Source organism: Aotus nancymaae, unplaced genomic scaffold, assembly GCF_030222135.1.
Source record: "Aotus nancymaae isolate 86718 unplaced genomic scaffold, 86718_ANA_hifiasm-v0.15.2.pri h1tg000018l, whole genome shotgun sequence".
In the NCBI taxonomy this organism is placed as follows: Eukaryota; Metazoa; Chordata; class Mammalia; order Primates; family Aotidae; genus Aotus; species Aotus nancymaae.
The window spans coordinates 17430973-17446209 of NW_026988430.1; the positions used below are offsets into that span (position 1 = coordinate 17430973).

Sequence of the window (15237 nt, forward strand, 5' to 3'; positions counted from 1 at the left end):
GCGTGGTGGCTCATGCCTGTAATCGCAGCAATTTGGGAGGCTAAGGTGGGCAGATCACAAGGTCAGGAGATCAAGACCATCCTGGATAACACGATGAAACCCTGTCTCTACGAAAAATACAAAAAATTAGCTGGGTATGGTGGCACGCACCTGTAGTCCCGGCTACTCAGGAGGCTGAGGCAGGAGAATTGCTTGAACCCAGAAGGCAGAGGTTTCAGTGATCTGAGACTGAGCCACTGCACTCCAGTCTGGGTGATAGAGTAAGACTCTGTCTCAAAAACAAAACAAAACAAAACACACACACACACACTTGGGGGTTTGGAGGGTTTGGAGGCAATAGGGAGATGCTGGTCAAAGGGTATGAAGTTTCTGTTAGAAGGAATAAGGTTTCTGAGATCCATTGCACAGCAGAGTGACTATAGTTAATAATGGTGTATATTTCACAATTGCTAAGAGAGTAAATATTTCAAATGTTTTCACCATGAAAATGATAGGTATTCAATGGATATGTTAATTAACCTTATTTCATCACTCCACATTATATATGTCTATCATAATATCACTTTGTCCCCATAAATATATGCAATTATAATTTATCAATTCATAATAAAATTTACAAGGTTAAATTTAAATCAATATTTAAATATCTACAGAGCCATAAATCTATATCTATACACTGCATACCCATCCCCAACTCTAGAACCCCTCCCTCATCTTCCCAACTTTATTCTCATAGCACTTATCTTCATCTAATATACAATTTAATTATTTGGTTGATTTTCTGTCCCCTACACACCCATTAAAGTGCAAACTTTCTAAGAGCAGGCATTTTGTCTATTTTATCTTATTGCCACATCCCCAGGACCTGGAACAGTGTCTGACACATAGAAGTTTGCTCAGGAAGCAGGTGTGGTGGCTCACACCTGTAATCCCAGCACTTTGGGAGGCCTAGGCGGGTGGGTCACAAGGTCAAGAGATTGAGACCATTCTAGCCAACGTGGTGAAACCCCATCTCTATTAAAACTATAAAAATAAGCTGGGCATGCTACTCGGGAGGCTGAGGCAGGAGAACCGCTGGAACCCGGAAGGCAGAGGTTGCAGTGAGCCGAGCTCGTGCCACTGCATTCTAGCCTGGTGACAGAGCAAGATTCTGTCTCAAAAAAAAAGTTTGCTCAGGAACTATGGAATAAGTGAAATAACGAGTGAGTGCTGGGGGAAGTGTAAGTGAGAGGCCACGGCGGGATGACCACAGGGCATCTCCCAGGTTGTTGGGATTTGTCCCTCAGCCACTTTCCCACTGCCTATTTCGGCTGCCAGGAGTCTTGCTGACTGTGGGCAGAGGCTGATGTATTGCTCTCCTGTAATGACGTATTCTTGCTCTATGGGGTGGGGGCTAGAGAGGAAATTCGAGATGAGCCCTGACGTGCTGCTTGATTGGTCAGTACCTTGCACATGGCCCTTGAGGCACAAAAGCAACAAATATTGAAGCCTCAGCTGTCCATGATAGGGCCTGAGACAGCTCGGCCACCCACAAGTGACAGAGGGAGCTGCAAGGTCAGTGTGGCACAACGTCCTTGTCACCATTGTGTCTGTCTTCACATTTCCTATGGGACTGCTGTCTTCTTTGCAGTATTCTGAGCATCAAACTAATCGCTGTTTCCTGTGTCATTCATTGTGGCAACCATGCCCAACAGACTTGTTTCTGCCCTCTAGCCCAACAGTAGCTTTGAGACAGTGACCCTGTCTTGTATTCATATGAGCACCTGGCATTCATTCATTTGAGCATATTTATCAAGGGCCTTCCATGTGGTATAAACAGTGTCAGGTAATGGGGACTCAACAGTGAGCAAAATGGAGCTCCTGGCCATGGGGAGCTTACATTTTAGTGGAGGCAGCCAGATGATAAACAAATGCAATAGCATAGTCCCCTTTCCTGTAGGGGACACACTCTGAGACCCCCAGGGGATGCCTAAGGCCTCCACTAGTACTGAACCTCACTGCTGTCAATCAGAACACATTTCTGCTCAGGTCTTGCACCCACAAATTTAATTGCTCTTTCCATCTTAATGAAGCACTTATCATATACTGTGGCCATAACTTTGTCGTTTCAGATGACCCAGCAAAACTAGCCAACGTTTCTTTCACAATTTCATGGCTAGAAGATTTGCTCTTACCATAGATCTTAGCAACTTTAGCATACGATTTTTTTCTCTCCTTGTTAAGATGAGAACTTTCACCTTTTCACTGAAAGGAAGCACTTTACAGCTTCTCGTTGGCATATCTGAATTGCCAGCATCACTTCTCTTGTACCTTGGGGCCACTGGTAAGTAAAATAAGGGTAACTTGGGCTCAAGCACTGGATACCGCTACAGTTCATTTGATAACCATGATGGCTAGCAAGTGGCTTACAGTTGGGTAGCCCGCACCACGTACACCAGTTGAACAAAGGGATGATTCACATTCCGGGTGGGACAGAGCAGAATGGTGAGAGGCTTCATCATGCTACTCAGAACAGTATGCAATTTAAAATTTAGGAATCGTTTATTTCTAGAATTTTTCATTTAATATTTTTGGTTGACCTTGAGCAACTGAAATTACAGAAAGAGAAACTGCAGATAAGGGAGGATTACTACTGTGTAAGACATCAGGTACTAGGGAGAAGTACAGAGATGTGCTGTGTTTGTTGAAAGACTTCTGTGGGCACTGTGTGGCAACCCTAATGCCCAGCCCACTTCAGACATTCTGCAGTTAACTTTTCTCTTTGTGCACTACAACATGAACCACAATATAGAAGATGATTGCCAACGTGTCTGCTTTCACGAGCCCAATAGGTAGCATAAATGATGACATGGACAGGCTGATAGTGCTGGTGTGGTGTCCCTGGCACTGCCCCCAGCTTCTGTATTGTGGACTCAGTGGGGACACTGAGGCCCTGGGGAGCACAGGGCCCTTCTGCAGGGGAGCTGCATGTCAATTCCAGCTAATTGTTGCCACACGGGATCGTGGGTCTAGTGTTGTTAGAGCTTCCAGTTACTTCAATCAAAGCTGGAAATCTAGATTTTTATATGAAATCTGACTTCTAAATGTTAACCACATATTCAAATTTCCAAAAACTGTGGCTTCTTTTGGAGAAGGCAATTGATGAGCCACAGCAGCGGTCCCCAACCATTTTGGCATCAGGAACCAGTTTCATGGAAGGCAATTTTTCCATGCATGGGGTTTGGGGGTGGGAAGAGGTTTGGTGGATGGAGCTGGGGTGGGGATGGATTCGCAATGAAACTGCTCCACCTCAGATCATCGGGTATTAGATTCTCTTAAGCAACAGGTATCCTAGATCCCTCGCATGCGCACGCGCAGTTCACAGTAGGATTCACGTTCCTATGACAATCTTATGCACCTCCTGCCCCCTAACGCTAATCTGACAGGAAGTGGAGCTCAGGCAGTACTGCTGGCTAACCAGCCACTCACCTCCTGCTGTGCGCCCAGTTCCTAGCAGGCCATGGATCAGTACCAGTCCGCAGCCTGGGGTTTGGGGACTCTTGGGCCAGAGGATAGGTAAGAAGGATGCTGGCTTTTCACTGTATAGCTATCTGTGCCTTTTAGATTTTTACCATATGCATGTTTTTTTATGTGAAAGTGAATTTTAAAAATATACCAGACAGAGCACAGTCTCTGAGATTCCCTTATATGAAACTGTGAAATGGTTAGTCTTCTTAAGCATTGTATTAGTCAGGGCACAACCAACAGGATAGAGAGACTGAAGGGAGGGGTGAGGGGAGAAAACAAAAGGATGTATTAGCAGGGATTGGCTCCCATGAATGTGGAGGCTGAGAAGTCCATAATCTGTGGTCTGTAAGCTGGAGGCCCAGGAAAGCCAGTGGTGTAATTCCAGTGTGAGTCCAAAGGCCTGAGAACCAGGGACGATGATGGTGTCAGTCTCAATCCAAGTTCGAAGGCTGGAGAACCAGGAGTGCTGATTTTGTCCAAGGGCAGGATGGCTGTCCCAGCTGAAGCAGAGAGAGCACATTTGCCCTTCATCCTCCCTCTTGTCCTATTTAGGCCCTCAGCAGATGGTGCAATGTCCACCCACATGGGTGAGGGCAGATCTCGACTCTCTCTCTCCATTCAGATGCTCATCTCTCCTGGAACAGCCCCCACCACCACCACAGATACCTCCAGAAATAATGCTTCATCAGCTATCTGGGCTTCCCTTGGCCTGGTCAAGTTGACATGTAAAATAAACCATCACAAGTATGTTGCACGCTGGGGACGGTGAGGAGGTGACATTGACAATGAGACCTGAATGTTGAGGAGGAGCCAGCTGTGGGGAAAGCTAGGGGAAGGATGCCCCAGGCAGGGGCATGCAAAGGTCCTGAGGTATGATCAAGTTTGGCAGGACAAGATGCAGCTGGAGAGGTGCGCTGGGGCAAGACCAAGTGAGCTTGTCGGCAGCATGGAGTTTACTAGATCAAGAAGCCATTGGAGAGCTTGAATCAGAGAATGAGTTTCAGTTCCTAACAGGCCATGGATAAGTACCATGTTCCAGGGATCGTGGGCAAGTACAGCCACCCTGTGGTCATTACAAGGTTGCAGATTGGTAGCCCATGCAGCCCCTGGCAAGAACTGTGTCTTATTCATTCATCTCTAACCTCTCAGGCCTTATGCAATTTTTGCCCCATGGATTATGTTCTGAAGAGGATCTTTGATTTATTCAGCAACCTCACACAACCAAACATTGCCAGGAACTCAGGAGACAGCCAGAGGGCCCTCTGGGCAGCCCAAATAGAAGATCCAAGTCTATGGATGGAAGTTTGATGCTCTTTTCATTGATCAGTTCTCAGGCTTTGTTTCTGCATTTTACGTACAAGACAATTGCATGTGCTTAACTGGCTTCCCAGCCTTCAGCAAATTGGCAGTTGGGTGGAGGAGCAGACACAGCCTAGGCAGGGCTGCAGCCAATATAGAAGGCACCCTTTGAGCAGACAAATTACAGCAAGTTCCTCTTTGGATGAATTGCAAAACCGCATCCTCCCTGCCCTGGTAAATTACAAAATGGTCAGCAGAGCAGTGGGCTGGACTGCAGCTTCTATTCACCTACTAAGTGCAGGAAACAGTAAGCATTGCTGAAATGAGGAATCATACATGAGAAGTGAAACAGGAACAGCCACTTGGTGCAGGATGGGGCTGCCCTAATCTATTGATAGCTCCTGCCATCGTCACCATTTTGTGGCATGGTACATACAATCAGCTTCCATCAAGATTCATTGAGAAAACAGCTGGGTGCACTGGCTCACGCCTGTAATCCCAGCACTTTAAGAGGCTGATGTGAGTGGATCACCTGAGGTCAAGAGTTTGAGACCAGCCTGGCTAACATGGTGAAACCCTGTCTTTATGAAAAATACAAAAATTAGCCTGGTGTGGTGGCGGGTACCTGTAATCCCAGCTACTTGGGAGGCTGAGGCAGGAGAATTGTTTGAACCGGGGAGGTGGAGGTTGCAGTGAGCCAAGATTGTGCCATTACACTCCAGCCTGGGAAACAAGAGCCAAACTCTGTCTCAAAAAATAAAATAAAACAAGATTAATTGAGAAAACATGCAGAGGCATGGTTTGGTGCTGGAAATGGCAAGCTTTATTTCCTAAAAAATTCGTCTAATTCCTAAAGCAAAGACACATGAGATGTTGATGCATTTTGAGAATGAGCTGCTTCTGTTTCCATTTCCTGCCTACGTGCAAGCTTGTCCCCTGAGGGCTTTCCCCCTACAGTAGTGTGGTCAGCAGCCCCAAAGGACAGCAAATAGACCACAAAGGTCCCTGTGGGAGGAGCGAGGGAGCAGCATGTGCACAAATATGTAGAAACACTGAATAAATGTTTAATGAGTGAATGCGTGAGTGAATGAAGGAATGAATAAATGAATAGGGAGCCTGATAGTTATTGGTAAAGTTTCTTAGAATTTTGCTTTCCATTAAAAATCAGCCCAGAAACACTCTTGATTTGCCACAAAAACCCCTGGGATTTACGCTTCTCTCTTAGTCTTTATCTGTAAGATTTCTTTTCTTTCAAGGCTGCCCCATGTTCAAGAGATGATGGTGGCTTGGACCTGGTGGGGTGGTTCAAGTGGAGGTTAGAATGATCCTTCTCCACATCCACACAGGTCATAGAGGGGACCTGGGAACCCCAGCCTCCTGCATCCCATCTGGAAGGCTCTTCTTGGCTTCTCTCCACCACTAGATTTGGGGTCAGGACCTGAATCTACCCCATGCCCACCTGCCTGTCCACCGCATGCCGTGGCTCTGCTCACACTGTCTTGCCATTTTCAGCTCCTCCCCCTTAGACTGGAAATGCCTCAGACTCAGCCAGAGTCTCATTTTCATAAAATAAAATTTCAGGAAGTTCGAGTTTTTGTGTTTGAATTTTCATCATTCATTCCGATTTTGATGCCTACTTTTATTCATAATAACATGCCAGGGAGCATTTTTAGGCAGAACAGCATGGATGGTTGACATGTTCTTCGCTGTACGGGGGTTTTGGGTACCTGATCTCTATGCCCGGCCCTTTATCTACAGGGTGCTGTTCAATAGTCTGACATTCTACCTGGTGCTTCTGGGTGCGTGATCTCACAAGGAGGTGGCTAAGGCTCAGAGAGGCCAGAAATGGGCCATACAGGCCAATGGTGGGAGGGCCAGATTCGAACCCAATTCTTCCGAGTCCAGTCAGTCATGCCCACCCCACAGGATGGATCAACCTCTTAGTGCAGCAGTTCCTGGAGCCCAGGGAGAGGTGAAAGGGGTGATTATTTTAATAGTTTTTTTTTTTTTTTTTAAGTTAAACCCACAGCACAATGTTCTTAAATTGACTGGTGGGCTCCCAGATGCTCATGTCATTATTACGTTTCTGAACATAATATGTTAGCTTTTTTGTTTCGTGTGTGCCATCTGTTACACCGTAAAACATAAAGTCAATTGTACTTAATATTAAGATATCAGAAAATGTAGAAATGTATTAAAAGAAAAATTACCTGTGACCCCACTGTTTATGGGTAAGTAATAACACTTTTTTTGTAGTTTAGTCTGTATCCTTAAAAGGTAAGAGACTGACACACACACACATAAGTAGAGGTAAAACTGGGGAAATCTGAATAAAATGTATTGACATCAATATCCTACGGTTTTTTGTTTCTGTTTTTGAGACTGAGTTTCACTCTTCTTGCCCAGGCTGGAGTGCAGTGGTGTGATCTCGGCTCACTGCAACCTCCATCTCCCGGATTCAAGCGATTCTCTTGCCTCAGCGTCCCGAGTAGCTGGGATTACAAGCACCTGCCACCAAGCCTGGCTAATTTTTTTATTTTTAGTAGAGAACTGGTTTTACCATGTTAGCCAGGCTGGTCTTGAACTCCTGACCTCAGGTGATTCACCTACCTCAGCCTCCCCAAGTGCTGGGATTACAGGTATGAGCCACTTCGCCCAATCAATATCTTGGTTTTGACATAGTAATATTGTTTTGCAAGATGTTATCACTGGGGGGAAACTAGGTAAAGGGCACCTGAGAACTCCCTGTGTTATTTCTTGCCACTGCATAGGAATTTACAGTTATCTCAAAATTAGAAGTTTGACTTAAAAAAGAGATAAAGATTCCTTTTTTCAAACATAACTAACATACTGTATTGTCTGCTCCCAAAATTTTTGTAGTGTTCAGATATCTAATTGTCTCTAATGTAACAGAGGCAATTAGAATTTTTTGCTATGGTTTGAGCTGGGATCCAAGCAAGGTTGACATACTGCAACTGGTTGATAATGTTTCTTAAGGTCCCTTTAAGCTAGAGGTTCCCACTCCCCTCCACTAACTTCCCCGTCTCCCTTTACCACCTCTGCCTCTATCTTCCTTCTGCTTCACTCTTTTTTTTTTGAGATGAATTTTCATTCTTGTTGCCCAGGCTGGAGTGCAGTGGTACGATCTCGGCTCACCGCAACCTCCACCTCCCGGGTTCAAGCAATTCTCCTGCCTCAGCCTCCCGAGTAGCTGGGATTACAGGCATGCACCACCGTGCCAGACTAATTTTGTATTTTTAGTAGAGACAGGGTTTCTCCATGTTGGTCAGGCTGGTCTCGAACTCCTGACCTCAGGTGATCCGCCTGCCTCGCCTTCCCAACGTGCTGGGATAACAGGAGTGAGCCACCGTGCCCAGCCTCGGCTTCACTCTCTAACATCTCAGAATCTGCATCTTGAAGATGGCATCCTGCTCATGCACTTCAACACATTCTGGATTTCTAATAAGTTGGTTATTGGATTAGAGGCTTTTAGAATATATAAAAGACACACAGGGAAAAAAATTAAATGATGAAACAAGAGTGGATACCGCAAAGCCAGTCACCTTCCCACTCCTGTGCCTCAGGTGTCTTTCCAGAGGCAGCTGTTGTCTTGGGTGTAAATGATCTGGTTTAATAAAGCTGAGGGCACCATAGAACATACTAAAGCAGTCTTTCAATTTTGGAAAGCCATTGCCCTCCCGCCTTTTTTAAGGGAGTAAATTCTAGAATTAGTACAACCTATGAAAGTATATAAGCAGGTAGTAGTGCCAGTTACAAATTAAGGTGTGGGCTGTTCCTTGAACACTTTACTTTTTTATCTTTTAATTACATATAGGAAGACCAGGAGTGGTAGCTCACGCCTGTAATCCCAGCATTTTGGGAGGCTGAGGCAGGTGGATTACCTGAGGTCAGGAGTTCGAGACCAGCCTGGGCAACATGGTGAAACTCCATCTCTACTAAAAATACAAAAATTAGCTGGGCATGGTGGGGGGCACCTGTAATCCCAGCTACTCAGGAGGCTGAGGCAGGAGAATCGCTTGAACCCAGGAGGCAGAGGTTGCAGTGAGCAGAGATCATGCCATTGCACTCAAGCCCGAGCAACAGAGCAAAAACTCCATCTTAAAATAATAATGATGATATAATTTACATACAGGAAATGGACTATGTTTTGCTTTATCGTTCTGAGTTTTAACACGTGTAGATTTATGTGACCATCACCACGATCAGGACCCAGAGCTGTTTCATCACCCCAAAAAGTTCCTCTGTAGTCAACCCCTCTCCCTACCCTGCCCTCTCATAACACTGACCTGTTTCCTGATCCTGTATTTTTTTTTTCTTTTCTAGAATGCCATATAAATGGAAGCATACAGCATACAGGCTTTAGAGCCTGGCTGCCTTTACTCAGCATAAAGTCTCTGAGATTCACGCATGTTGCTGCACATAGTTCTCTTTTAAATGCAGAGTATTCCACTGTGTGGGTGTATCACAGTTTGCTCAACCATGCAACCACTGAAGGCATTTGGGTTGTTTCCAGTTTGGGGCAATTCTGAATAGAGCTGCTATACATATCCACGAGCAGGTGTTTGTGTGAACATAAGTTTTTATTCCTCTAGAGGAAATAGTTAGGCGTGGGATTACAGGATCATACTGTAAGTGATGCGTAACTTTATGAGAAATTGACAAACTGTTTTCTGGAACGGCTGTGCCATTTTGCATTCTCACCAATAAGGTATGAGAATTCCAGTTCCTCCATGTGCTCTGCAGCACTTCCTATTGCCCATTTTAAAATCTTAGTCATTCTAATAGGCATATAGTGATATCTCATGGTTTTCATCTGCCTTTCCCAAACTGCTGATAGCATCGAGCATTTTTTCATGTGTTTATTTGCCATCCACATATCTTTTTTAGTAAAGTATTTATTTAGATCTTTTGCCCATTTGGGCAGTATTATTTGCTTTCTTACTGTTGAGTTTTGAGAGTTATTTATTTATCCTAGATATGTTGTCAGATGTGATTTACAAATATTTTCTCTAAGTCTGTACTTTGGTTTTTTTTTTTTTTTTTTTTTTTTCATTTTATTTTGTTTTGTTGGGTTTTTTTTTCTTTTTTCTTTTTTGAGATGGAGTCTCGCTCTGTCACCCAGGCTGGAGTGCAGTGGCACGATCTCGGCTCACTGCAACTTCTGCTGCCCGGGTTCAAGTAATTCTCCTGGTTCAGCCTCCTAAGTAGCTGGGATTACAGGCATGCGCCATCACACCTAGTGAATTTTTGTATTTTTATTAGAGATGGGGTTTCACTATATTGGCCAGGTCTTGAACTCCTTCCTGATCTCAGGTGATCCACCCACCTTGTCCTCCCAAAATGCTGGGATTACAGGTGTGAGCCACTGCACCTGGCCTGTTTGTTCATTTTGTTAAAGGCATCTGTCATAAAACCAAAGTTTTACATTTTGATGAAGTCTAATTTGTCATTTTTTTCCTCTTATGGATCATGCTTTGGTATTATATCTAATAACTTTTTCCTTAACATAAGGTTGGAAGGGTTTTCTCCTGTGCTTTCTTCTAAAAGTTTATTGTTTTGCATTTTACATTCAAATCTATGTCCATTTTTAGTTCATTTCTGTGTAAGGTGTGGGGTTTACCTCAAGGTTTTGCTTCTTGTTTTGCATACTGATAATCAACTGTTCCATCACCATTTGTTGAAAAGACTCCTTTCTCCATTGACTCACTTTTACAACTTTGTCAAAAATCAATTAGCCATATCAGTGTGGGCCTACTTCCAAACTCTCTGTTCTGTTCCATTGATTTATATCTCTAGCCCTTCACTAATAACTTCACAGTAATTCTCAAAATAAGGAGTGTGAGTCCTCAGGCATTATTCAGGCATTATTCATTATTCATTTTCAAAATTGTTTGGCTATTTCAATTCCTCTGCCTTTCTCTACGAACTTTAGAATTGACTTATGTGTACCTACAAAAAAAAAATCCTGCTGGTATTTTTATTGGAATTACCTTAAATATATAAATCACTTTGGAGAGAACTGATGTTTTAACTACACTGGGTCTTCCAAACAATGAACACAGTTTCTCTCCATTTATTTAGATCTTCTCTGATTTACTTAATCAGCATTTTGTAGTTTTCATCATACAGATCCTGCATGTTTTGCTAAATTTATCTTTAAGTGTTTATTTTAAAGAAAACATTTAGAGCTATTGTAAATGGTATTGTATCTTCCAAATTCAGCAAATATATATGTACACAATTTTATAACTGCATAGTATTTTATTGCACAAATTAATTTATTTACTTGGTACTCTATAATGGTACCTTTATGTTTTTTCCGGGTTTTCTGGGGTTTTTTTTTGTTTGTTTGTTTGTTTTTTGAGATGGAGTCTCACTCTGTCACCCAGGCTGGAGTGCAGTAACACGATCTTGGCTAACTGCAACTTCCACCTCCAAGCGATTCTCCTGCCTCAGCCTCCAGAGTAGCTGGGATTATAGGCACCCACCACCATGCCTAGCTAATTTTTGTATTTTTAGTAGACACAGGGTCCTCAGGTGATCCAACTGCCTCAGCCTCCAAAAGTGCTGGGATTACAGGTGTCAGCCACTGCACCTGGCCTTCTCTATTGTTAACAATGCTTTAATGAATATCGTTGTACATATCTTTTATCCATTTGTCCAATATTTCCTTCGGATAGGTTTCTACAAGTGGAATTGCTTGGACAAAAAAGTATGAACATTTTGAATTTTGATACTTATTGTCTAGCGATCCCCGAGAAAAGCTACACTAATTTCTCTTCTCACCAACTATGTATGACTGGAAATTTTCTCATATCCTATCCTTGCCAATACTGAATGTCATTATCTTTTGGCATACTCTTTGCCACTCTTATTTTAACATTTATTTCTATGATTGTCAGTAGGCTGAAATTGTAATACATTATAATTACAATGCATTGCTGAATTCAATTGATATCCATTTTTTTTTTTTTTTTTTTTTTTTTTTTTTTGAGACGGAGTCTCACTCTGTCGCCCAGGCTGGAGTGCAGTGGCTTGATCTCAACTCACTGCAACCTCTGCCTCCCGGGTTCAAGCGATTCTCCTGCTTCAGCCTCCCGGGTAGGTGGGATTATAGGCAGCTAATTTTTGTATTTTTAGTAGAGATGGAGTTTCACCATGTTGGCCAGGCTGGTCTTGAATTCCTGACCTTGTGATCCACCTGCCTCAGACTCCCAAAGAGCTGGGATTACAGGTATGAGCCACCACGCCCAGCCAGTTGATATCTATTTTTCAATGTTATATCAATATTTATAGGTGAGCATGGTCTATTTTTCTATTTTGGTAAAATATAGATAATATAACATCTTAACCATTTTTAAGTATATAATTCAGTGGCATAAGTACATTCACAATGCTGTGTAACCATTACCGCTATCCATTTCCAGAACTTTCCTATCATTCCAAACACAGACTCTGTACCCATTAAACAATAATTCTCCTTTCATCCCTTCTCCAGTCCCTGGTAACCTCTGTCATACTTGCTGTCTCTGTCTCTGTGAATTTGCCTATTCTAGGTATCTCACATAAGTGGAATCACACAATATTTGTCCTTTTATGACTGACTTATTTCATGCAACATAATGTTTTCAAGGTTCATCCAGGATGTAGCATATATCTAAATGTATCCCTTTTTAAGGCTGAATAACTTTCCACTATACGTATACAACATATTTTTTTATCCATTCATTGCTTCTCTGTTGATGGACATTTCAGTTGCTTCTACCATTTTGCTCTTTTGAATAATGCTTCTATTAATACTGGTGTGCAAGTGTCTGTTTGAGTTCCTGTTTTCAACTCTTTTGGGTAGTTACCTAGAAGTGAAATTGCTAGATCATGTGATAATTCTTTGCTTGACTTTCTGAGGAACATGCCATACCATTTTCCACAGCAGCGATGCAATTTTGAATTCCCACCCAGCAATGCACCACATCCTCCCAGAGTCTGCACCCCAGAGCAAGAAACCCAATGACTAGAAAGCAGGAGAACTCCAAACAAATCCAATTTCTCCACATCCTTGCCTGTGCTTGTTGTTTTCTGGCTTTATTTTCCCCCGATATATATAAAATGTTCATTCCAGTGGGTATGAAGTGTGTGATCTATTTTTTTTTTAACTACCTTTATTAGATTTTGATATTAAGGTTAAGCTGGCTTTGTCCAATAAACTGAGAATCTTTCCTTCTTTCTCCATGTTTTGGAGCAGATTAAATGACAGAGACATTTTCTTTGTAGGTTTGAAAAAACTTATCAGAAGAACCATCTGAGCCAGACATCACTTCCTCAGAGCTAGTTCTTTGACAACTGTCTTTATTTCCTCACTGGTTACTAATATAAGCATTTTTTCTAACTCTTCTAGAGCCTTTTGAGTCATTTTTATTTTCCTAGAAAACCATGTGTGACACAGGGGACTCAGGTTTTCTTTCCTTCTATAAATAAATATATATGACATTTATCATTTCTAATATTGTCTCTTTGTCATCTCTTTTTAGATTAGCTTTCCCAATTATATGTTTGTTTGTTTGTTTGCTTTCTCTCCAAAAAACAAGCTCTTGGATTTGTTTGGAGTTTCTCTGCTTTCTAGTCATTGGGTTTATTGCTCTGGGGAGCAGACTCTGGGAGGACCTTCCACTGGGGTCACAGTGGGGTAGCCAGAGGTCATGCTTAAGGGCAGGGCTGTAGAGCCAGATGGTCTGAGTTCAAGTCCTCATTCCTTACGCATCAGCTATTTGACTTTGAATAGTTATTTAACCTCTCTGTGTTTCAGTATCCCCATCTGTAGAACTGGGGAGGGGTGAGAGATAGAACCTGCCTCATAAGCTTAATATTAATATTAAAAAGTTGGTATTTCCTAAGCACTTAGAAAAGTGATGCCTGGCACATAGTAAGCATTATATAAGTTTCATTTCACTTCCCTCCCTCCCTTCCTTCCTTCCTTCCTTCCTTCCCTCCCTCCCTCCTTCCTTCCTTCCTTCTTTCTTTCTCTTTTCCTTCTTTCTTCTTTCTTTTTTTGATGGAGTTTTGCTCTGTTGCCCAGGCTGGAGTGCAATGGTGTGATCTCAGCTCACTGTAACCTCTGCCTCTCAGATTCAGGAGATTCTCCTGCCTCAGCCTCCCAAGTAGCTGGGATTACAGGCACCCGCCACCGTACCCAGCTAATTTTTTGTATTTTCAGTTGAGACGGGGTTTTACCATGTTGGCCAGGCTGGTCTCGAACTCCCAACTTCAATGATCCACCCTCCTCAGCCTCCCAAAGTGCTGGGATTACAGGCATGAGCCATTGCACCTGGCTCTAAGTTTTCTTAAATACATTTAGACTTCTCCCCAGTGTGCTAGAAGCCTAGGTCCCCTAGGAGCTTCTCCACTGCTTTCTGCACCTTCCCACTGCTTTCACTAATTAACTGCCTCTTATTTTGCAGAACCACCTCTGTGCAGAAAAACAACCAATTTGTTTTCCATTCTGCTGCCTGAGACAACCACATCCTCTTCCCACACCCGACAGGCTCCCATGGAAAGCTCAGGTCAGTATTTTGGGGGAAAGGGGTCTAGTGAGCCTGCTACCGAGTGGGAAAGGCTCTTCTCATCAGTGAGGATGACTCCAGAGCTGGCAGGACACCCTGCACGTAGATAGGCTGCAAGACCCCAATTCAGGGATCCTGTCTAAATGTGAGATCATCTTGAGAGTTGGACATCTACACACTTGTATGAGGCCCCAGCTGCTTGCTGGACACTGAGCTTGACAATGGGAATGATGATAAGAATAGCCAAGATTTATTGTCAAATACTTGTGACTATTTAACAAAAGCCTATATGGCACTTGCAATGGATTGAGGAGGGATAAAAGCTCTTGACAAATATTAACTCATTTAGTCTTTGTTAATCTCCTAAAATAGGTATTATTACTCTCATTTCACAGAAGGAGTTTCCCTTCTGAGGCATGCCAAGGGCAGGTACTTTTCCCCCAGTCACATAGCTACTGAGTGGTCAAATCAGGAGTGAAACCCAGCAATCTAGCTCCCGTGTCTGGGCTTAATGATTTCATGACAGATTGCCTCACACAAATGCCAGAAGGATTCTGTGAGGTAGGGCTAGCACTATGATTATCCTCATTTTTCTGAAAGGGAAACTGAGTCTCAGAGAGGTTATATAATTTGCTCAAAGCCACACAGCTAGTAAGTGGCAAGGCCAGAACTGGAGCCTAGTCTGTCTGATTCCAAAGCCTGGACTCTTCACCCTATGTCAACTTGGGACAACAAGGAAAGATGACCAGCCCCCACCAAGATGTGCATCATCTAATGGTCACTGGGAAAGCCAAAGATCACACCTTAGGCCACCAAGCAGAGACACCAATTCCCCTAAAGATCCCTGCCCTGG

At 43.2% G+C, this 15237-nt stretch overlaps 1 protein-coding gene and 1 long non-coding RNA gene across 7 annotated transcripts in view; one reads left to right on the forward strand and one right to left on the reverse strand.

The window, feature by feature from the left end:
• Positions 1 to 15237, reverse strand: part of LOC135275760 (uncharacterized) — a 126404-nt gene that overhangs the window by 14741 nt on the left and 96426 nt on the right. The window lies entirely within an intron of this gene.
• PIK3R6 (phosphoinositide-3-kinase regulatory subunit 6) overlaps positions 1 to 15237 on the forward strand; it is a 66279-nt gene that overhangs the window by 4802 nt on the left and 46240 nt on the right. For 5 of the 6 annotated variants that reach the window (XM_012457579.2, XM_064378320.1, XM_064378321.1 and 2 more), the window contains one exon: positions 14283 to 14384. In XM_012457579.2, the coding sequence (XP_012313002.2) occupies positions 14372 to 14384 (13 nt within the window). In that variant the 5' untranslated portion in view covers positions 14283 to 14371. Of the gene's footprint in view, positions 1 to 7212; positions 7446 to 14282; positions 14385 to 15237 lie in introns of all 6 variants that reach the window. The other variant, XM_021674724.2, reaches the window with a different exon arrangement.